The following is a 22,539-nucleotide window of genomic DNA, read 5'->3' as shown; positions in this document are numbered from 1 at the left end:
CCCTCTCTCTCTGACCCTCCCCTGCTCGCGCTGTCTCTCTCTCAGAAATAAATAAAACATTTAAAAATTTTTTTTAATTAAAAAAAGACATTTGAAAAACTTTTTTTAAGAATTCTTTAAAAACNAAAACAAACAAAAAAACATGGGGTACCTGGGTGGCTCAGTCAGCTGCGCATCCAACTTCAGCTCAGGTCATGATCTCATAGTTCCTGAGTTCGAGCCTCATATCAGGCTCTGTGCTGATAGCTCGGAGCCTGCAGCCTGCTTTGGATTCTGTGTCTCTCTCTCTCTGCCCCTCCCCTACTCAGGTTCTGTCTCTCTCTCTCCAAAATGAATAAACATTAAAAAAAAAAACCCACAACTAAGACCTGGACTCTCCTTATGGACCTCACGATTCAGGAGACAGACCTGTATGAAAAAGACTATAGTACAGCATAATCAATGCAAAGTATCACAGAGGCCAGGACAGGTCAGCTGCAGTTTGAAGAATGAAGAGTTTGCTTTGAAATCAAGTGCTTCAACACCCCTTTTCACCTCACCCTCCAACCAGTGAGATTGTTAAAAGGGCATATTAGTCATGTTTTTAGTCTCCGAATCTAATAGCCCAGCACACATCAGGCTCTTAAAACTTTTCTTGAATTCATAAAGCAACAGAAACTGCTTGGTGACATATTAAGCCTTACTATGCATCACTCTATAAAGCAATCTTCTCCAGAATTACTTGCCAAGTGAGAAGAATTGAGTGGAAGGCCTGTAAAACGATCAAGAATTCATAACGTCAGGAAGGAGTAAGAGAGAAGACACTCATCTCCCTGTAAGACTCTCCCTGGCTGGCCTCATCCCTCCTCCCTGCCCCCACCATGCAGGCTGGCCAGCTCCCTGTCCCTCAAGCACCCCCTTACCGCCTCACCTCTACCTCTGCTGTTCCCTCCGCCCCGGGAAGGCCTTTCATCTGATATCCTAATGTCCCTTTCTCCTCCTGCGCCTTCAGATATGGGCTCATTTATCCCCTGCTCAGTGTGGCCTTTCTCAACCACCTGATATGAAGATCTCACGGCCTCCACTGTCCTTTCTTCTCAGCACGTTATCATCGTACATTCTCGACATCTTATTTACTGAGTTTTCTGACTCACCTGACTAGAATTTAAGCTCTGCCAGAAAAAGAATTTATCTCTTCTGTGCATTTCTGCATTCCCAGCATAAGCAGGCACTCGATCGACCTCGTTAAATGAGCAAGCCAGCGTGTCAGATCACCAGGTATATGTCAGAGAGTTTCAGAGCACAGCGGCACACCACAGGGTCTGTTCCCTGTGTCCACCAATTATTAACTGTGCAACTTTGTGTGAGTTACTTACGATTTCAAAACTTCCAATTCCTTGTCTACAGAACTGGGAAAGCTATGTTATCTGTATCTCATGAGTTGTGAGAATAAATGAAAGTAGACATCTGTATCTCATGAGTTGTGAGAATCAATGAAATTAGGCATTTAGAAAGCTTAGAACAGAGAATGGCACGTCTCTGGCACTCAAAAACATCACTACCCCTATCATTTTTATGCAACAAAACTTTGATATATGTTCTTTAAAAAGTGTTTTTAATTAACAGGCACATATAGAAACATCTGTAGGCAATACGCTGAAGTTATCTTTTAGAGTAAGTTATTACGTGATAATTTCTGGTTTTTAATAATTTGTCGAAGTATCTTTCTCATAATTTTGCAAGCTAGTTCTCTCAAACTCTCACCTAGAGAAGACTGAAATGATATAAAAGTACACTGAAAAGATCTTAAATTCCCTTTGGCCCTAAATAGATGAAATCAGTTTACAAAGGACAACTAAGGAAAAAAACAACTTAGCAAGAAAGCACAGAAGCCTGTAATGCCAGGCAAGTCGTGGCAAGTTTGGGACGTACTCCTGGTCTAAGAGGCATTTATTTTATTAACCCACAATAAACTGAATTAAAACAAAGGTTTACCCTTTTGAAATGTTATTTCTCTTTGTCCAGAAGAAAATCAAAAGACTGTTTGTCTCATGAGGCCCTTCTTCCTTCAGGCTCTGGTATCATCAGACCAAGGCCCTGGACAGTCTTGTCTTTCCCAAAGTCCTCAAGCCTTTTCCACACCCTTTATACACCCTTTCGTGCTGCTCGTGGCCGCGTCATCAGCACGCACTTGCCGTCCCCGTCCCCGGGTGGGTTGGGATCCACAGGGCAGGGAGTGCGATCTCTCTTACTTCCGTAACCCTACCCTGCTCAAGCCAGTCCCTGCAAGGTGATTCTATGTTTGTATGAAGGGACACACATATTTATAACCTAAAACCTGGTAAAAACTGGTACTGCCTTCAGACGAGGGTGGCAGATGGCTCTCTGAAGCTGCCGGGATCCATCATGAAATATTTAACCATGTAGTTAGTTATTCAGCAGCATTTACTTGTAATAACCAGGTAACATCATTTAAATTAGGGTAAAGTGACACAGAACTCTAAGCCAAAGGCCTGAAGAGAGGATTGCCAAGTCTCTATACCATTCAGCTGAGCATGAAAATTTTTTTCAAAACTTACGGTTCTACTAAGAGTAGTTCTTTAGACTAATAATGTCAAGGTTAAGAGCATGGGCTTCAGAGCCCTACTGTTTGGTTTGAATCTTCCCTCTACCACTTTCTAGCTGCGTGATTTTGACAAATTATTTGATTTCTGTGTGAGGTTTCCTTCAATTTGTAAAAGGAGGCTAAGCCTCACAAAACTGTGAGAATTCAGTGCGTTTATAAATGAAATGATTAAGACAGAGCCCAGAACTCGGTAAGCATTTTGTGTGAGTTGCTATCCTCAGCATTATAATTTTTATTAGGACAGTTTTCCTCACAATCTCATTTAATTGGAGTGGTTAAAACATACACATACTCTACACAAAGATAATTAGAATCTGGTTTGTTATAACTCATAATCTGGTTTGATTCAAATCTTGAGATTTTTAAAATTATTTTTCCACTTTTACTGAGATCTAATTGGCATACAGCACTTATAAGTTTAAGGTGTAGAGCCTAATGGCTTGACTTAGATACACTGTGCAGTAATGACCTCAGAAAATTTAATTAGCACCCATCAGCTCATATAGACACAATAAAAAGCAAAAAAAAACAAAAACATTTTCCTTGTGATGAAAATTGTTAAAAATTACCTTCTTAACTCTCAAGTATATATCATACAGCGGTGTTAGCTATAGTTTTCATGCCGTACATTACAATTTCCAGATTCAGACAAGTAAAATGGAAGTGCTCCATTGGATTTAATTACAATTCTTTCTCCTCCTGAGTTTAAAACTTCAAGAAAATGGCTATTTCAATTCCAAGTCTGGTTTTCTACTTAGTTCTCTGAAAGGATTTATTGAAAACTCCAGTCTACTGGAACATTCCTGCTGCTTACCTTTCAGGAGAGAACTCTATACGCACAGCACAGAGGATGTCCATCTGGTTTCAGTTTTCTACTACACAAACACTGCATTATACAGTAAATGGCAACGCTCTCAATGATCTAAAGGCACGCTTGTTTTTGCTCCTTGATTTTCTGCTCTACTTTAAGTCTGTGGGGATTAAGTTTCCTGTCCCCCACAACAAACACCTCTCAATTTATTCTGAGCATCCAAATAAGCTAGGTACAGTTATTTTTTTTTTTAAATACAGCATAATCATGTTAGTCTTCCAATAGTTAAAATATAAAATCAAATGCAAATCTATGAAGTTTCTGGTACATGATTTCCCCCCATTTCTATACAGAAAACCACCAGGTAAATGGTTTCTTTATACAGGTTAATAGAATCTCAATAAATTTCCTTGTCTTTTCATTAAAAGTAAACAGACGTACTTTTCTATTAAGGCATGAAATTATATACAGTTTACAGTAAAGGGACTTTAAAAGTGCTAAACTCTTTGGTGAACTCCTCACCTACATAAAACTATCCCATTTTTCAAAATACCATTGTTCCCCCCACCCCCAACCTCCCATACACTGGGGGTGTTTCCAGATATCCAGTGGATGCCTAAAACTATGAACAGAACCAAACCCGATATATAATGGTTTCTTTCTCTATGTACATACCAATAATAAAGTTTAATTTATAAGTGAGGTGCAGAAAGAGATTACCAACTAAAAATAAAACAATTCTAACAACATACTATAATAAAAGTTATGTGAATGTGGTCTGTCTCTCTCAAAGTATCTTTACTCTTCTTCCTGTGATCATGTGAGATGATTAAAATGCCTACAGGAAGAGATGAAGTGAGGTGAATGACCAAGGCATTATGATTTGGTGTTGGGCTACTATTGACATTCTAACAATACCTACTTGTACACTGTGGCATTCTAACAATACCTACTTGTTGACTACTGCTGACTGAAATCATTGAAAGCAAAACCACAAATAGCTAGGGACTACTGTTTATCTGAGGCATTGGCCTAATCTCTTAAAAGTATGTGCACTTCTGATTTTTTTGGGTTTTGATCGTGATGTGGTCCAGAGAATGATACTAGTAGCCGCCACTGCTCAGAAAGTTAGGTGAGCTCCAAACTGCCCCTAGAAAGATAAGGACTGTCAAAGATGACAGCGTCTTACATTCTCAATCCCTCACATTTCACAATGCAAGGCTGAAGCTCAGAGTGAGTAAGGTACACAACTTGCTTGGGCAGCTCACTGGTGCCAGAGCAGTCAGTACTAGAACACAGTGCCCATGGCACTACAGTGCCACCAAGCCACAGGTGCTCCTAACAGGAAGGGAGCTCCCCAGCAATTACCATGACCTTTATCTGGCATCAACAGTAAGAACTAAAGCTTTGAGCTCCTTATGCCTCACCTCTGAGATAAAAGTTCATCTCAGAAAAGTTTTAACTTTTTAGTCACTCTCATATCCCTGAAAAAATTTAATACATCTTTCAGTAAAATTCAAGAAAAAAAACTTAATCTCTTTTCATGTGATGAGGGCCAACCATGAATTTAGGGTATAACACATAAGCACTATTAAGCCCTTAAACATTTATAAAATTTCGTTTTATAATTCTGAAATTATTTGTATATAACAAGCACCCAATTTTATATTTATTCATCATTCCTCTGAATAACTTAGAAGATGGTATACACACCTGTATCTTTCTCCAACTAGCCTTTACACTGATAAAAGATAAGAGCTGTGTCTATGACTTCTTTCTACCTTCCCTGTGAAGATGCTGGTCCACTAAAGGCTAAATGTTTTGGTGACAGAATGTGTTGGTTTTATAACCAAAACCTGCCTTTCTGTGACATGCCTAATTTTACATTCAAATTATCCATAAACTGCTATGAGACACAACTTATTTATTTTATTCTTACCAGAACTGGACACACGCCTGATCCTCTGAGGAGATAAGGCCCGTTCAGAATTGAGATTTCTACTGTCACTAGTCCGCCTCAAACAGGAAGCAGAAGGCCCCACTTTGGCTTTTGAACCAGGTGTTTTCCTCAAATTGGAGGAGTCAGGTTTGGAAATATTCCTACCTGAGGTGACTGCAGTTTTTGAAGAAGAACCCTGTGAAAAAACAGTTAAGACTTTAGTCCAGATCATGCCTTCCTCACACCATTTCCTTGTGGCACTATGTCAAACTGACAATTTCTATCTAAGCAGATGTCAGAGGGCGATTTCATTTTCATTTGGAGAATGAAGGAATTCAATCTCTTCATAGTTCGCTTTTCCATCCATCATGATTTGTCTTTTATGCCCAACAGTGGAACTATTCCCAAGATGCCCAGGGCCATAAAGCTGATGTCAAGCTGAGGCTCTCAGTCTTTTTCTCAGGCCTTTCTATGGCATCTGATGCTGAGGACACCATCTTTCTTCAGTTCCTCCAACAGAACACTTTCCTTGTTTTCCTTCTCTACCTGTATGATTATTTCTCCTCTGGATCCTGTTCTTCTGTACACCTTTCAATGCTAGTTGTCCCGAGGGCCCCAAACTTGACCTTTCCTTGCCATATGCTCTCCCTAGGTGACCTTGTCCACTGTTTCAAGCACCACCTACACCCTGTTATATCTGAAGTCCACATGTCCTAGCCAGCAATCTTCTGCCTTTCTCCTGTATTTAACCTCTCTCCTTACCTGCCCATTTAGCACACTTCAGGCATCTCTACCTAGCAATGCCAACAGTAATCATATCATTGCCATTTTTATGGATCAACATATATTATGGAATAATACTTTAAGTTCAAAATCCATGTTTCAACTCCTTTAATCTTCATAAGCCTAAAAGTTGTTACTTTGATCATACCCATTTTACAGAAGAATACAAAGCAGTTTCTAACATTAAACTAGTTTTACCCAACCATCTCAAAACTTACTTCTTTCCCCATTCATCACAACATACCCAGGAACCCAACATAAACAATGAAAGCTATTTCTAGAAGTTTTCCCTTTTGTATCCATCTTAGCACAGGCCTGCATCATTTCTTCCCAGGATTACTGACAAAACATCCTTAGGATTTCTGGTCTCACCAGCTTCTAATTTGTGTTCCACTCCACTGCTAAGGTAATCTCCTCAAAGGCCAAACTGGGTTAGGTAGTTTCCCTCTGTCTTCCAGATAAAGTCAACTCCTAAAAACAAGCACACTGAGCCATTTTGGATCTGGAAATCCCTGATGGCTTCATCAGCTTATGTCTTACTGTTCACAGTTCTGCACCCCAACTTCCCGTCATACTCACTACCCAGAATCCCCTAAATGAGGATATCTTTTTCATGTCTCTTCTTCTTTGTATATATTGTTTCCCACACCCAGAATACCCTTCCAATTCATAGCAGCTAAACTAGCTCCCTTAGAAGCCTTCCTTGACAACTCTCTTCAAGGCCGCCACCCCATCCTGCCCCATGCAGCAGTACAGCAGTTGACACATACTTCCAACTGAATATTTAGCATCCACTTTTAGTTTATCTTCTAATATCACCCACCGTATCAGGCATTAGGTTTGGTCAAAGGTGACTGCTTTCTTATCTATATCCTAACAATAACTGTCATACATAGTGCACAATAGGCAGCCAATAAATACTCCCATTCTACACAGAGGAGGTGAAACTCTGAGCTTTATTCAAGGAAAAATCCCAACACCGTAAGTTATATATTTTGTATTCTCTCTTTACATTAGGAAAATTGAATCTCATAGAGACTAGGTAATTTGCCAGATGTCATTCTGCCAAAGAATGATGGAGCTAGTTTGAAAGCATGTCTACCTCTAAGGCCCGTACTTCTAACATCTATGCTATGTTTTCCCCACTGGTACCTTTCTTTGCATAATAAGTCATAAGTAGATTAATTTCCAATACAGATATGTAAAGCCCCATGCTACCGGCAGCAGAAATCATACACTGGGTAAATCCAAAATTTAATAGGGTAAGGCTTCCAGGAAGATGCGGAAGAGGACTCTAAACTCATGTTGTCCCAAGACCACTAGAAAACATTCATATCAGTGCAAATAACCCAGAAAATGACGCCAAGACTAGAACAAACCTCACAACCAAATGTGGAGAAGTCGTCATATTATAGAGGGTAGGACCAGCAGAGACATGTCGGAAGCTAAACACCAAGGGTCTGGATTCAGGACGGAGGGAGCTATAGGCAAGGAGAGGGGCAAGAAATAGACTATCACAGTAGGAAGCCTGCATGGGAAAGACTAATCCCCACTGCATTTGGTTTTGGCAATCAAAGGGGCCAAATTTCCCAAGTTCTTAAAAAACTAGCAGGACTTAAAGCCTAGAACTTTCAAAGTCAGCAGGCTTTGTATTCAGGGAGAGCCTGGAGGGCAATAGGAAGCTGAGTCCTTACCCTTACAGAGATAACACAACAAAAAGCCCCAAGAGATAGAGCTTAGAAGCAGCAATTTGAAAAATGCCTGGGGTACACAAGAGGGAAAGTTAGTTACTAATCTCAGAGTTCCCTGAGGGACTCTTCCAGGAACAAAGGAGCTGGCAGGTGCCATTTCCCTCCCCCATCCCCAACATAATCACATGGCCAACTGTAGGAAACAGCCAGTGCTCACTACTTGCTCACACCATGCTCTGCCCCCTCCTACTGGGCCTGCCTCAGTCCTGGTGCTGTGCATTCTCTCCCCCAGAAAACCCACCAAAACCCTGCCACCATTGCATCTCTGGCTTCTCTTAGAGGATGTGTGCACCTTGTTAACATTACACCCCCTCTCAGATGTGCTTCATGGAGCAACCCTGGCCTGCCTCAGTCTCCACATGGCTAAGTATTCCGTGAGGAAAAGGACTTGTGGCACCAAGACCCCATTTGCCATGCTTCCCAGAGCTACCTCAGCCAGCCCTTGGTCTCAACAGAGGCTGCACAATCCCAGTAGAAGGGGACCTGTGGGAAAAGCTTGTGACACCCTGCTCCCACTGCATGTGCTCTGAAGAGAAAACCACATTGGCCTGGTCTTGGAGGCAGTGGTGAGTCCCCTGTAAAGAGGATCTATACCACCTTGTTAAAAGTGTGGGCCGTGCCCACTACTTTCAAGAGCAAGAGACATAGCTGACTTTCCTAATGAACAGAAACAAACATAGAGAGTTAGGCGAAATGAAGAGATAGGGAGAGGAATATGTCCCACTTCAAAGAACAGGAAAAATCATAGCAAGAGACCTAAGTGAAACAGAGATAAGTAATATGCCTGATAGAGAATTTAGAGTAATTTTCATGAATATACTCACTGGACTTGAAAAAAAGAGTGGAGGGCATCAGGAAGACCCTTAACACAGAGGGGGGAAAAAAAAGAACCTATCAAAGATGAAGAATACAATAATTGCAATTTAAAATGCACTTATGGAATAAATAGCAGGTTAGAGGAAGCAGAGGAATGAATCAACAACCTGGAAGACAGAGTGATGGAAAGTAATCAAGATGAATAAGTGAGAGAAAAAAGAGTTATGCAAACTGAGAATAGGCTTTCGGTACTCAGTGACTCTAGCAAGTATAGTAACATTCACATTATATGGATCCCAGAAGAAGAGAAAGAAAAGAGGGGAAAATTTATTTGAAGAAATAATAGATGCACACTTCTCTATTCTGGGGAAGAAACAGATATCTAGATCTAGGAGGCACAGAGATCCCCACACAACACAATAAAAATTAATCCAAAGAGGTCCACCCCAAGACACATAGGAATTAAAATGGAAAAAAGGTAGTGACAAAGAGTGTTAAAATCAACAAGAGAAAAGACAATTACATGCCAGAGCAGAGAAACCCTAGAAGGGTATCAGTGGATATTTCTGGCAGGCCAGAAGAGAGAGGCATGATATATTCAAAGTGCTAAAAGGGAAAAATCTTCAGCCAAGAATACTCTATCCAACAAAGCTATCATTAAGAATAGAAGGAGAGAGAAAGAATTTCTCAAGCAAAAACTAAAGAAGTTCATGATCACTAAACCAGCCCTACGAGACATACTAAAGGGGATTATTTGCATGGAAAAGAAAGATCATAAATGAGGCTGTGAAACATACAAAACATAAAATAAGTAAAAGTAAGTATTTCTGTAATAAACCATCAAGGAATCCACAAAGTAAAAGGATGTAAAATATGAAACCATATCTAACACGTGCTGGGGGTTGGTGGAAAAACAAAGGAATGGGTTCAAACTTAAGCGACCATCAACTTCATATAGGCTACTATATGCAGTAGATGTTACACAAACTTAACGTTAACCACAAATTTAAAAAAAAATAACAAATATAAAGAAAAAAGAGAAACGAATGTCAGTGTATCAGTCAAGAAAACGGTCAAAGTGGGGCACCTGGGTGGCTCAGTCAGTCAAGCATCCAGCTTCGGCTACGGACACAATTTCACAGCTTGTGATCTGGAGCCCTGTGCTGGGCTCTCTGCTGACACCTTGGAGCCTGGAGCCTGCTTCAGATTCTGTGCCCTCTCTCTGCCCCTTCCCAGCTAGTGCTCTCTCTCTCAAAAGCAAATATTAAAAAAAAAAAAAAATCAAATCATGAAAGGGAGCAAGAGAAAGATCAGAGAAAACTACAAAAACAACCACAAAACAAGTAACAAAATACCAATAAATACATACCTATTGATAATTACTTTGAATGTAAGTGGGATAAACTCTCCAAGCAAAAGCCATGGGGTGACAGAATGAATAAAAAAAACCAAAAAAACAAAACAACCCTTCCATGTGCTTTCTACAAGAGACTCACTTCATACCTAAAGACATATGCAGATTTAAAGTGAGGGGATGGAGACACATTTATTATGCAAACGGATGTCAAATGAAAGCCAGGGAAGCATTTTTCATTAGACTATTTAAATCTAAAATAGATTTAAAACAAAGACTAACTAGAGACAAAGAAGGACACTCTGTGATAACAGGTACAATCCAACAAGAAGATATAACAATTTTAAATATTTATGCACTCAACATGATAGCACCCAAATTTATAAAAGAGTAAAAAGGAACTAATTGATACTAATACAAGTAATGGTAGAGGACTTTAACACCCCACTTACATGACAGACATAATCCAAACAGAAAATCAACAAGGAAACCATGGTTTTGAATGACATGGTAGAACAGAAGGATTTAACAGATATATTCAGAACATTCAATCCCAAAACAGCAGAATACACATACTTTTCTAGTGCACTCCACAATACATCACATTAGGCCACAAAACAAGTCTCAACAAATTCAAAAAGATCAAAGTCATACCATGCATCTTGTCTGACCATAATGCTATGAACTAGAAATCGCAAGAAAAACTCTGGAAAGAGCACAAATGCATGGAGGTTAAATAACATGCTACTAAAACAATGAATAGGCCAAATAAGCAATCAAAGAAGGAATAAAAAATTAAATGGAAACAAATGAAAATGCAAACATACAATGCCCCAAAATCTTTGAGAAGCAGCAAAAGCTGTCCTAAGAGGGAAGTTCACAGCAATACATGCCTACTGAAGAAGAAAAACTGCAAACAAGCTACCAACCTAACCTTATACCTACAAGACCTAGAAAAAGAATGACAAACAAAATCCAAAACCAGCAAAAAGTAAAGAAATAAAGATTAGAGCATAAATAAAAGAAACAACAACAACAATAAACACAGATCAATGAAACCAGGAGGAGGTGTTTCTTTAAAAAGATCAACGAAACTGATAAACCTCTAGCCAGACTCATCAAAAAAGAGAAGAGTTAAATAAACAAAATTACTAAGGAAAGAGGAGAAATAACAACCAACACCACAGAAATACAAACAACGGTAAAAGATTATGAAAAACTGCATGCCAATGAACTGGACAACTTAGAAGAAATGGATAAATTTCTAGAAACCTATAACCTCCCAAAAGTGAGGCAGGAGCAAAGAGAAATTTTGAAAAGACCAATGACTAGCAATGAAATTGAATCATTAATCAAAAAACTTCCAACAAAGTCCAGGACCAGATGACTTCACAGGTGAATTCTATGAGACATTTAAAAAAGATTTAATACCTATTCTTCTCAAACCATTACAAAAATTTTTTTAAAAATTGTTTATTTATTTATTTCAGAGAGAGAGAGAGAAAAACAGCGTGAGCAGGGGAGGGTCAGAGAGAGAGGGAGACACAGACTCCAAAGCAGCTCCAGGCTGTGAGCTAGCCGTCAGCACAGAGCCAGACACGGGGAACCCATGAACCATGAGATCATGACCTGAGCCGAAGTCAGACACTTAACCAACGGGGCCACCCAGGCGCCTTCCAAATTCAGTCTGTGAGGCCAACATTACCCTGATACCAAAACCAGATAAAGACACCTCCCAAAAAAGAGAAATATAGGCCAATATCTCTGATGAATACAGATGCAAAAATCTTCAACAAAATACTGGCAAACCAAATCCAATAATACACTAAAAAATCATTCACCAAGATCAATTGTGGTTTATTGCTGGGATGCAAGGGTGGTTCAATATTCACGAATCAATCAAGAGAAGAGAAAGGAAAAAATACGAAATAGAATAAAAACTGTATCATCATTTCAATAGAAAAAAAAGCATCTGACAAAATACAATATCCATTTATGAATAAAAAAAATCCCTCTGCAAAGTAGGTTTGGAGGCAACATGCCTCAACATAATAAAGGTCAGATATGAAAAACCCATAGCTAACAACATACTCAATGGGAAGAAACTGAGACCTTTTTGCTTAAGATCAGGAATACGACAAGGACACTCTCAATTTTATTCAACATAGTACTAGAAGTCCTACTGAAAACAGTCAGACAAGAAATAAAAGGTATCCAAACTGGTAAGGAAGAAGTAAAACTTTCACTATATGCAGATGATGTGATACTATATATAGAAAACTCTAAACACTCCATCAAAAAAACTACCAGAACTGATAAATGAATTCAGTAAAGTTGCAAGATACAAAAAATCTGTACAGAAATCTGTTATATTTCTTTTTATTTATTTTCAGAGACAGCAAGCAAGGGACAGAGAGGGAGAAACACCTCACAAACCATGAGATTGTGACCTGAGCCAAAATCAAGAGTCAGTTGTTTTACGGACTGAGCCACCCAGGCGCACCATGAAATCTATTTCATTTCTGTATACTAATTATGAAGCATCAGAAACAGAAATTAAAGAAAATTTCGTTCAGTTCATCTACAGCTGAACCAAAAATAATAAAATCTCTAGCATTAAACTTAACTAAAGACAGGAAAGATCTCTACTCTGAAAACTATGAAACACTGATGAAAGAAATTGAAGAAGACACAAAGAAAAGACATTCCATGCTCACAGATAAGAAAAAATGTTAAAATGTCTATACTGCCCAAAGCAATCTACACATTTATTGAAACATCTATCAAAATACTAACAGCATTTGTTTTCATAAAAGTAGAAAAATTGTAAAATCTGTATAGAACTACAAAAGACCCCAAATACCAAAAGCAACTGTGAAACAGAAAAACAAAACCGGAGGTAATACAATTCTGGACTTCAAGTTATATTACAAAACTATAGTTATCTAAACAGTACGGTATTAGCTCCAAAACAGACTTACAAAGAACAAAACAGAATAGAGAGCCCTGAAATAAACCCACTATTATACAGTCAATAAATTTCCAACAAAGGAGAAATGAATATATAATGAGAAAAAGACAGCCTCTTCAAAAAATGGTGTTGGAAAAATTGGACAGCCACATGAGAACACAAAACTAGATCACTTTCTTTCACCATACACAAAAATATATCCAAAATGAATTAAAGACCTAGATGTGAGACCTGAAAACATAAGAATCCTAAAAGAGAGCACAAGCAGAAAGGTCTCTGACATCAGCAGTAGCAACATTTTTCTAGATATATCTCCTAAGGGAAATAAAAGCAAAAATAAACCATTGGGTCTACATCAAAATAAAAAGCTTCTGCACAGCAAAGGAAATAATCGACAAAACTAAAAGACAACATAAGGGATGGGAGAAGATATTTGTAAATAACATACCTAATAAATGGTTAGTATCCAAAATATATAAAGAACTTACACAACTCAACACCAAACAAAAAACAATCCAATTCAAAAATGGACAGAACACATGAAGACATTTCTCCAAAGAAGATATCCAGATGGCTAACAGATACATGAAAAGATCACTTATCATCAGGGTAATGCAAATCAAAACCACAGTAAGATATTATCTAACACCTGTCAGGATGGCTAAAACCAACAACACAAGAAATAACAAGTGTTGGCAAGTATGTGAAGAAAAAGGAATCCTTGGCACTGTTGGGGGAAACTCAAACTGGCGCAGCCACTGTGGAAAACACTATGGCGGTTCCTCAAAAAAAGTTAAAAATATAACCACCCTACGATCCAGTAATTGCACTACTGGATGTTTACCAAAAAAATACAAGAATGCTAATTCAAAAAGACACACACACCTTTATGTTTACTGCAGCACTATCTACAATAACACAATAACCACATTAAGGAAGTATCCCAAGTATCCATCAATAGATGAATGGATAAAGAAAATGTGGTGTGTGTGTGTGTGTGTATGTATACAACAGAATAGTGAATTCAGCCATAAATAAAATGAAATCTTGCCATTTGCAACAACATGGATAGAGCCAGAGAGTATAATGGGAAGTGAAATAAGTAGATAAGAGAAAGACAAATACCATATGATTTTACTCATATGTGGAACTTAAGAAACAAAACATAAGTGCCTGGGTGGCTCAGCTGGTTAAGTGTCTGACTCTTGATTTTGGTTCAAGTCATTATGTCACAGTTCCCAAGACGGAGCCCCAAAGCACTCTATCCCCACGGAGATGGAGTGCTAGCAGCACAGAGCCTTTTTGGGATTCTCTCTCCCACCTCATTCTGGCCCTCCTCCACTTGGGCACTCTTATTCTCAAAAATACACACACACACACACACACACACAAAACACAACACATGAGTACAGGGAAAAAAGGGAGAGATAAACCAAAAAACAGATTCTTAACTATAAAGACTTGATGGTTACCAGATGGGAGGTGAGTAGGGGGATGGATGAAGGAGATTAAGAGTAAACTTATCACAATGAGCAATGAGTAATGTACAAAACTGTTGAATCACTATATTGTAAAAGTGAAACACTATGTGTTAACTATACTGGAATTAAAATAAACTTAAAATATGAGAGAATTGACTTAAAAAAAAATAGGGCAAATATCCTAAGAGGACAACAAAAAATTGGCCTCCAAGAGCAGGTGATTGTCCACAAACTACCAAAGTCTACCTCTACCATGAATCTGGTTAAGGAAATCCCCCAGAGAAAACCTTTTAAAAAGTAAACCACACTTTTGTTAAAGATTCACTTTTATAAGCTGATTAAATAAAATTTCCTCTGCCATTCGAGTCAATATTCTGCAAAATTTTGAAACCCTGTGGTTTATAAAGCAGAAAGGGCCAGGATTCCAGTCAGGGGCTCTGAGTTTCCATCTCAATGCTACTTCTTACCAGCTGTGTGTGTTAAGTAATCTCTCCAAAGCCTTTNAGAAGGACAGATAGCATATGTTTTCACTCATATGTGGAACAGGAGAAACTTAACAGAGGACCATGGTGGGGGGGAAGGGAAAAAATAGTTGAGGAGAGTAAGGGAGACAAACCATAAAATATTGAGAACTGAGGGTTGATAGGGGTGGCGGAGAGGGGAAAATGGGTGATGAGCATGTAGGAGNATGGCAATGAGAAAGAATGAAATCTGCCATGTGTAGCAACATGGATGGACCTTGAGGGTGTTATGCTGAGTGAAATAAGTCAGGCAGAGAAGGACAGATAGCATATGTTTTCACTCATATGTGGAACAGGAGAAACTTAACAGAGGACCATGGGGGAGGGGAAGGGAAAAAATAGTTAAGGAGAGTAAGGGAGACAAACCATAAAATATTGAGAACAAACTGAGGGTTGATAGGGGTGGCGGAGAGGGGAAAATGGGTGATGAGCATGTAGGAGGGCACTTGCTGGGATGAACGCTGGGTGTTATATGGAAACCAACTTGACAATAAACTATAAAAAAATTAAAAGAAAAAAAGAACCCTCCCCCCAAAAAAGTAATCTCTCTGAAGCCTTTAAATGTGGCTAACAACTGGCCTGTTGTTACTAGAAAGAGTAAATGACGATGTATATATTACTGGGAAATTTTAATGATGGAATAATAATATACAAAACCTGAGAAAAGCAGTCCAGAGGAGGCATCAAAAAAGTATCAATTCCTTCCTTTTAGGTAATTTCCCACCCCCTTTATCTAACACACAATCACCAACACATAACCTTTGTAATGGGTAGCTACATGCAACCAATATCAAATTAAAATCAAATTCCTTCTTCCAAACAAGAACCTTTCTGAAGTTTCAGATAAACCCTGACCCAACAGCTGAGAGATTGTAGGCAACATAAGAATTTGGTCAACTCAAGGCCTAATGCAGCCCAAGACCAACAGAGCACATGGAAAACTAAGGTCTCTCCAGCACTGGCCCCTCATGGACCCAGGGAAAATCCACAACCTTTGGATACTGTTGAAGTGACCAAGAAACCATGAAGCAAGTGTTCACTCCTTCAGCTCTCTGCAATAAGCACCCAGCCTGTGGCCTGTCCCATCCCCATGATGTGTGCAAACATACATGAGGCAAAAACAGTTTTATTAAGAGAGCCCAGCCATTAAGACATGAGGTTAATACACGAATGAAGAATGAGGTTGGTTGGGTTTGTCTTTTTTTTTTTTTTAATGCCAGTTGATCAGTGTCCGTGCTGAAAACTGGGAATCCTAACTGCAAGGTTCCAGAAATGAAAAGTGCCTCTTCCCCAAGATGTGCCAGGATGCGTGTCAACCTGATGATTCTATCACCTTACTTCAATATCCCGCCATGAGCTGAAAAACAGTTCTTTCCCATTGCACACAGAAAAGCTTTTAATTTCAATATAAGACAACCAATTTATATTCAAGCCAAATGTTTTTTAGAGAGACTTTCAGTTGGATGTAGATAAATAATGAAAGCCTCTCATAAATCAAGGAGGAATAAATGTATTGTTTTTATGTATAGCTATAAACACCAAAAAACGCTGATAGAATTACGAGATTATAGTGTAATTTGGCAAAATATCAAAATACAAATGATAGAAAACAAGTGTCTTACGTCTGACTTGAAAAGAACTTAAAAATTGGAGTTTTGAAATAGACAATCACATTAATTTAGACATCGTTATGGTCTATCACTCTTCTCCCCAAAAAGTTACAAAATCCAAAACATCTTGAAATTGATGTAATTCAAGAGTATCTGGTCTTTCTAACTTACCTCCTAAAAGGACAAACAACTCCCTACACACCCTGAAAACACTTCTGAAACAGCCCTTGAACACTTCACCTTACAAGCATCATTCCTCTCGAACATGAGCCCTCCACACAGAACATAGGTTTCTCCCATCTGCCTTCCTACCTGACACCCAGCTCCATTCCTGGCCCAGAGGACAGGAGCCCAAGAAAGGTTGATGTGGGGCCAAAAATACATGTTAAGTCCCTTGTGCAAAAAACAGGGCTGAGGACAAGTACACAAAGCCCAAGAACGGCCTGACAAATGTTTTGAAAAGTCAGAAAACTAGTTTCTTCATGCTATTGACAAAGATCAGGTATGTTTAAAGAAAAATCATCTTTAATCTACCTGTGAATTTTCCATTTGCATAGGACTACGTAGTCTCCTCTTCCCCCACCCCCATCAAGTGTGACAGGTGCTATAGACAATAGACTGCTTTTTCACTGTACATGAATAAAAGGAGTTTATCTTAATGTACCAGGATTTACAAGTTAGGACTGCAAGAGACCTCAGACATTGTCTAGTCCAATCCTTTCACATCATATTAGCTGATCAGGGGCAGAATCCTGAATCCGCTGGGTCACAGGAGAGGGCTCCACTTCCCAGGCCAGCGTCCTCCGCAAGGGACCAGGAGTTATTTTTGTGCTGAGACTGTTTATCAGCTCTCCCCAGCCATTTCTCAAATGTGGCCCAACACATTGTATAGTTCATAAACAAACCTTTCTCTCTTTTTCCCCAGAGATATAAAATATAATCAGATATTTAACTTCAAATAATTACACCAAAATATTAAGGTACCTTTCCCTTTCCCCTTATTAAAAGGAACATTGCTACTCAATACAAAATACTGTACCTGAGGATTTTTCCCCATATGCAGTTTTCCTATCTTGTAACCAATTAACACTCTGAGATGTACAACTAAGACAAAGAATTACCAGAAAGCAAAATATTGACCAGAAAGCAAATCTGCACACGTAGTTCTGCAATATTACTGACTATCTATAAGGACCAACTCCTAATACATACTCAGCTTCATCCAACCCTTCTCTGAAGTAGGCAAAAATCTCACTTACCAAAAACAGAGAACCATATTCAAAGGTCTCATTCAGAACTTCCTTTTTTAGTTCTTGTTTTTCCATAGGTGTCCCATTTTCTCTTTCACCCTTCTTTTCAGGGTTAATCCTATCGATGTCGGAAGCGTATGTTATTTCCAAGCATTCTGCACTTTCCATTTTAACAGGGAGTATGTCTTTCATCTTCTGAAAAAAGGTAGCCACGGACTCGGTCTCGCATGCTGAATTAGAACTTGCTTTGTCAACATCTTCCTGATTCGATTTCACGGCAGATGTTGTTCTTGGAACCTTGTGTGAAGCATTTTTAGAATGAGTTGTAACATGCACAGCCTGGCTAGTAATGAGTTTATTAAATTGCTGCTTATGCGTCTTGTTAATTAGGATTTCTGCTTTTGTATCTGCATTCAAGTCAGACCTTGGTGTTCTGCTCAAAGCTGTCAACTGTCTTGAGGACGACACGGATAAGGGTGACGAGGCACTGGTTAACTGAGGTCTGGGTGTGACCTTCGACAGAGCAGGGTCTCTGGCCTGTAACACTGGTCTAGACATAACTTTAGCTTTGACATTCTTGAAGTTTGGTCTTGGGTAACTTATAATTTCAGTTTTTCTAACTTTGCTGCCTATAGGAGTATTCATTTTAGTTGTCAATTTTCCTAGGCTAGGTTTACACATGTTCATAGGTGCCCCCTTCAAGTTCGGTACATTTCTAAGCTCTTGATGACTTTTCTCCGCTTTACTACATTTCTCTGACACTTCAATAGGTGAAATAGAAAATGTTGCATTGGGCGGTTCTAGGACTGGTGTTGACATGCAAACAGTATTATTCGTGTTAATAGCCATATCCTTGGCATCCCAACTCAGTTCAACTGATGAAGCCATCTTCTGTCCTGATGGGCTAGTCATTATCAATTCTATGGTACGATTTTGGGTTTCCAAGTCCTTTTCGTGAGAGGCATCGTGTCTATCTCCAGCCACCGTGACTTCATGTTCTGGGTTCAGCACTTGGGCTTCACTTTTATCAAAAGCTGGCACCAGTAAAGGGCATTCATCATCTATAAGACAATTGGACACTGTTTCTCTTAGATTTTGGCTCATTTCCTTTTGCCCATATGAACCCTGTGAATGTGTCTCACTATTTGGTTCATCTTTAGATAAACAAAAGAACTCTTGTAATACAGCCCCATTGGGAACATCCATGCCCTCAGAAACTGGCGTTGGAGCTTGTATCTCTTTTTCGCCAACTAATCCTTGCTGTGACCCATCTGCGTGGTCACTGGTGACTTGTCCTGAAGAATACGGACACTGAATGACAAGATCTGGAACAAGAGTATCAGTTTGCATCATATCAGGAAATGCTGTGTAAGGTGTACCTTGGGCCTCTGATGCTGTGGCTTGAGGGTTTTCAAAGCTGTCTTGATGGGAATTCATTTCTCTCACATGTAACTTATCAGAATGGGGAGATGTATGAACTGAACAGGATAAAGATGGATTTCCACTCCTCGCACCACTAGGCTGCAGATTTCCAGTGGTATGCAAAGACTGACTCTTTCCAGTGGCATGATGTGTTACAAAGGTGCAGTTAACATTATCCACTGTCATGTCAAATGTCTGGTTTATCTCCAAGGCAGTAAGATAGTCTGGAGAGTTCAAGTCATCATCGTTGGGTTTCCACACAAAAGGCAGCAATGTCTCGGCACTCTGGTCCTGTAATGGTTCTAGGGAATGACAACTGCTCGGCAGATACTTTGGCTCCTCTGCATTTACAACACGCACACAAGACTGACACGTGGAGACTTTATGGTTGTCTAACACCTCCTTCCTATTCGACTCACTTGATGCCTTTTGGTGATGAAGCACTTCAACACATGGAGGAGTTAAAGCAATAGTTTCACCAATGTCCACAGCAGAAATGGCTTCATACTCAACCACCATGTCATCCGCGATGGCAGAGGTCCAACTCACATTATCGGCTGAGGAGTTTTGGGTATGTGGGGAATTTTGGTTGTATGCACAGTTATTTTCATTTTTATCACTGAGAAGTAAGGATTGCAGTTCATCTTCTGTTTTCTCATCCGAATTATCATCATTCATCCTGAATATTAACTTTAAACAGCTACCATTTTCTTTCTTCTTTAAATCCTTTCAAATGAAAGGAAAGGAAAAACTGTATCTCCTAAATTTTTTTCTTTTAGCACAGTTGAAACTTTCTAATATGCTTTCAGGTTGTAATGATTTGCTGTTCCCTGGAAGAAATAAAATGATTAAATAAGTATAAGAAAAATTAACAAGTCACCACTTAATTTCAACCACTTTATTCTTACACTTGGAACTTAAACCTGTGGAGAGGGGTAAAGTAGGGGTCAAGTATCACAACTTTTCAAAAAGGCTTTTGTGTTTGAGAAAATGGGGTAGAAGACAGAGACCCTGCTAAAATTTGCCCTGTGACTGACTTCGCTTCTAAGATGCCTCCTCCCTATTCCCATTGATTCTTATTTCTCAGAAGAGGGAAGGAAGCGAAATCTAATGGCCTTTCCTTGTTGGTTAACCATTGGTCCTCATTTGCTGAGGACACTCCCAACTTATTCCTGCTGTCCCATCGTAAGTAGCTATAATGCCCTTTTCATTTTCAGAAGGGTCCCTTAGTGTTTGCATGGAGAGTGATTACCAGACAGACCTGGCAAACACAGCAAATAAGCTAAAGATCCATGAAGATTTAGGACACTGGCATCTCTCTTTTCCTTCACTAAGTGAAGATAAAGAGTGAAAGGGAAGGGAATGAGCAGTGACTGCTAACTGGGTATTTCTTTTGAGAGTCACGAAAACATTTTTTTTGTCTTTTTACGAAAATGTTCTAAAGATTATGGTGATTGTGCAATATCATAAACACACCAACAACTACTCAGTTTGTACACTAAAAAAGCAGTAAAAACAACCCATTAAAGCTTTCAAATCCAAGGACTTTTGCAAATAACTAAAATTTGATTATGCTTGTAGTCCACCTGAAGTCCTTAAAAAAGGCCCAAATGTCCAAGTGAGGACTTCAAGTCAGAAGCTATACTTTCAATTGAATTGAGTTTCTAATTCCAGCTCAATGTCAATCAGATGTCATGGTTCTGTCATGGTTACACATGAGGGAGGGAAATGGCATTCTGTAACCTGCAAATATGTCAATTAAGAGATCTCATTTTTCTATTTGGTAATCCTCTCTGTACTCAAACTTCAGTGACCTAAATACAACCAGAACTGGAACCATGGAGCAACTGAAAGGATCAGTATCTTCCTGAACAGTGCTCTGTGTGTTTCTGGCCGTGCATCCTGAAATCAGCCTTTACGGGGGGCGGGGGGTGCAGAAGAAAGGCTGCCATGTTTCTCTCAATAGCATGCATGCGTAAACATACAAACACTGGACTTGGGCGCATGCACGTGCATGCGTGCACACTCAAAAAAAGGTTTTCAATCCTAAAATAAGGGTTGTATGATTTATATACGATGGAAAATATAAATCATTTTCCCACCATAGTTCTTAAAGTCAATAAAGAAATCAATGAAGTAATAGTTGTTTGGTTAGCACCTTAATAAAAGCTTTGCACAGGTACAATTTTTTTAATCTTTGGGTAAAAAACATGTTCAAACTACATATTTAAATCAAGAAGTGTATTTATTCATTTTTTAGACTTGCGTGTATGGAGTGGAATGTCAAAAATCAGTAAATATGTTACATCTGTCTATTTCAATACAAGTCAATATTTAAGAGATTCTGGTATAAACAAATATGAGCATTGTAAACAGAAGCTTTTAACATAAATCACAGAAGTCATTTGTATCAACATAGTCATTAGATTTAATTAAGGAGTTTTACTTCCTGAGCTTCTTCCAAAGTACATTTTTAAAAATTGATTTAAAGACAAAACCCTGATTAAAATGGAAATAAAGTCACAGCATTTCAAGTAATTTTTAAAGTAACTACATAATAGGATACAAATATATAATAGGATACAGACATTCTATATTTAGGTTGCTTCTAGTTTTTCTCCTTTATAAATAACACTAAACATTTTTGCAATCTTCGACTACCTGTGATTATTTTCTTTGGAAAAACTTCCTAGAAATAAAAGCATTACTGAGCCAAAGATTATGATTTGTTTTTAAGGCTCTTGATAAAGTCTGCCACATTGTTAGATAAAGAGTGTGGGGGGGGGTCTTTATAATATGTTACTATGTCTATATTATAGATATAAGATCTGAGTTTTACTTTTAAAGTTTATACATTTCATTAAGCATTTTTCTCAAGTATTTTTCCAAGTTATTATAATATAAAAACATTTCTAACTGTTGTGAAATTCCACTCAAGTTTAAATGTTTTAGGTTTACAAGTCAGTAGTTTACAAAGAGTATTGAAAAAGTAAAGAACCCACCAACCATTCCAATTTTCATATGACTGCCTAGTATAATCTGGTTTACGATTTTTTTTAATTCACAAAATATAAATTCAAAAGTTGGTGAACAAAGCTATCAAAAAAAATCACAAAAAATGCAGAGTACAAATCCTTCAGGAGAGTTTTGATAGGAAATAAATTTACAGAAATGTTTTCTATCTTTGTAGTTAACAGTAAAATAATTTGTGGTCTAAGAATTTGG

General features: G+C 38.6%; 1 protein-coding gene across 7 annotated transcripts in view; it reads right to left on the bottom strand.

Moving 5' to 3' along the window:
- Positions 1 to 22,539, bottom strand: part of MTUS1 (microtubule associated scaffold protein 1) — a 176,584-nt gene that overhangs the window by 103,532 nt on the left and 50,513 nt on the right. For all 7 annotated transcript variants that reach the window (XM_077772474.1, XM_077772504.1, XM_077772476.1 and 4 more), the window contains exons 2-3: positions 17,902 to 20,144; positions 5,356 to 5,551 (exon numbers count right to left, since the gene is read on the bottom strand). In XM_077772474.1, the coding sequence (XP_077628600.1) occupies positions 5,356 to 5,551; positions 17,902 to 19,992 (2,287 nt within the window). In that variant the 5' untranslated portion in view covers positions 19,993 to 20,144. The remainder of the gene's footprint in view (positions 1 to 5,355; positions 5,552 to 17,901; positions 20,145 to 22,539) is intronic.

Source organism: Crocuta crocuta, unplaced genomic scaffold (genome assembly GCF_008692635.1).
Source record: "Crocuta crocuta isolate KB4526 unplaced genomic scaffold, BGI_CrCroc_1.0 scaffold140, whole genome shotgun sequence".
NCBI classification, from domain to species: domain Eukaryota; kingdom Metazoa; phylum Chordata; class Mammalia; order Carnivora; family Hyaenidae; genus Crocuta; species Crocuta crocuta.
The sequence above is the reverse complement of the archived record's forward strand: the minus strand, read 5'-3'. Positions and strand labels throughout refer to the sequence as shown.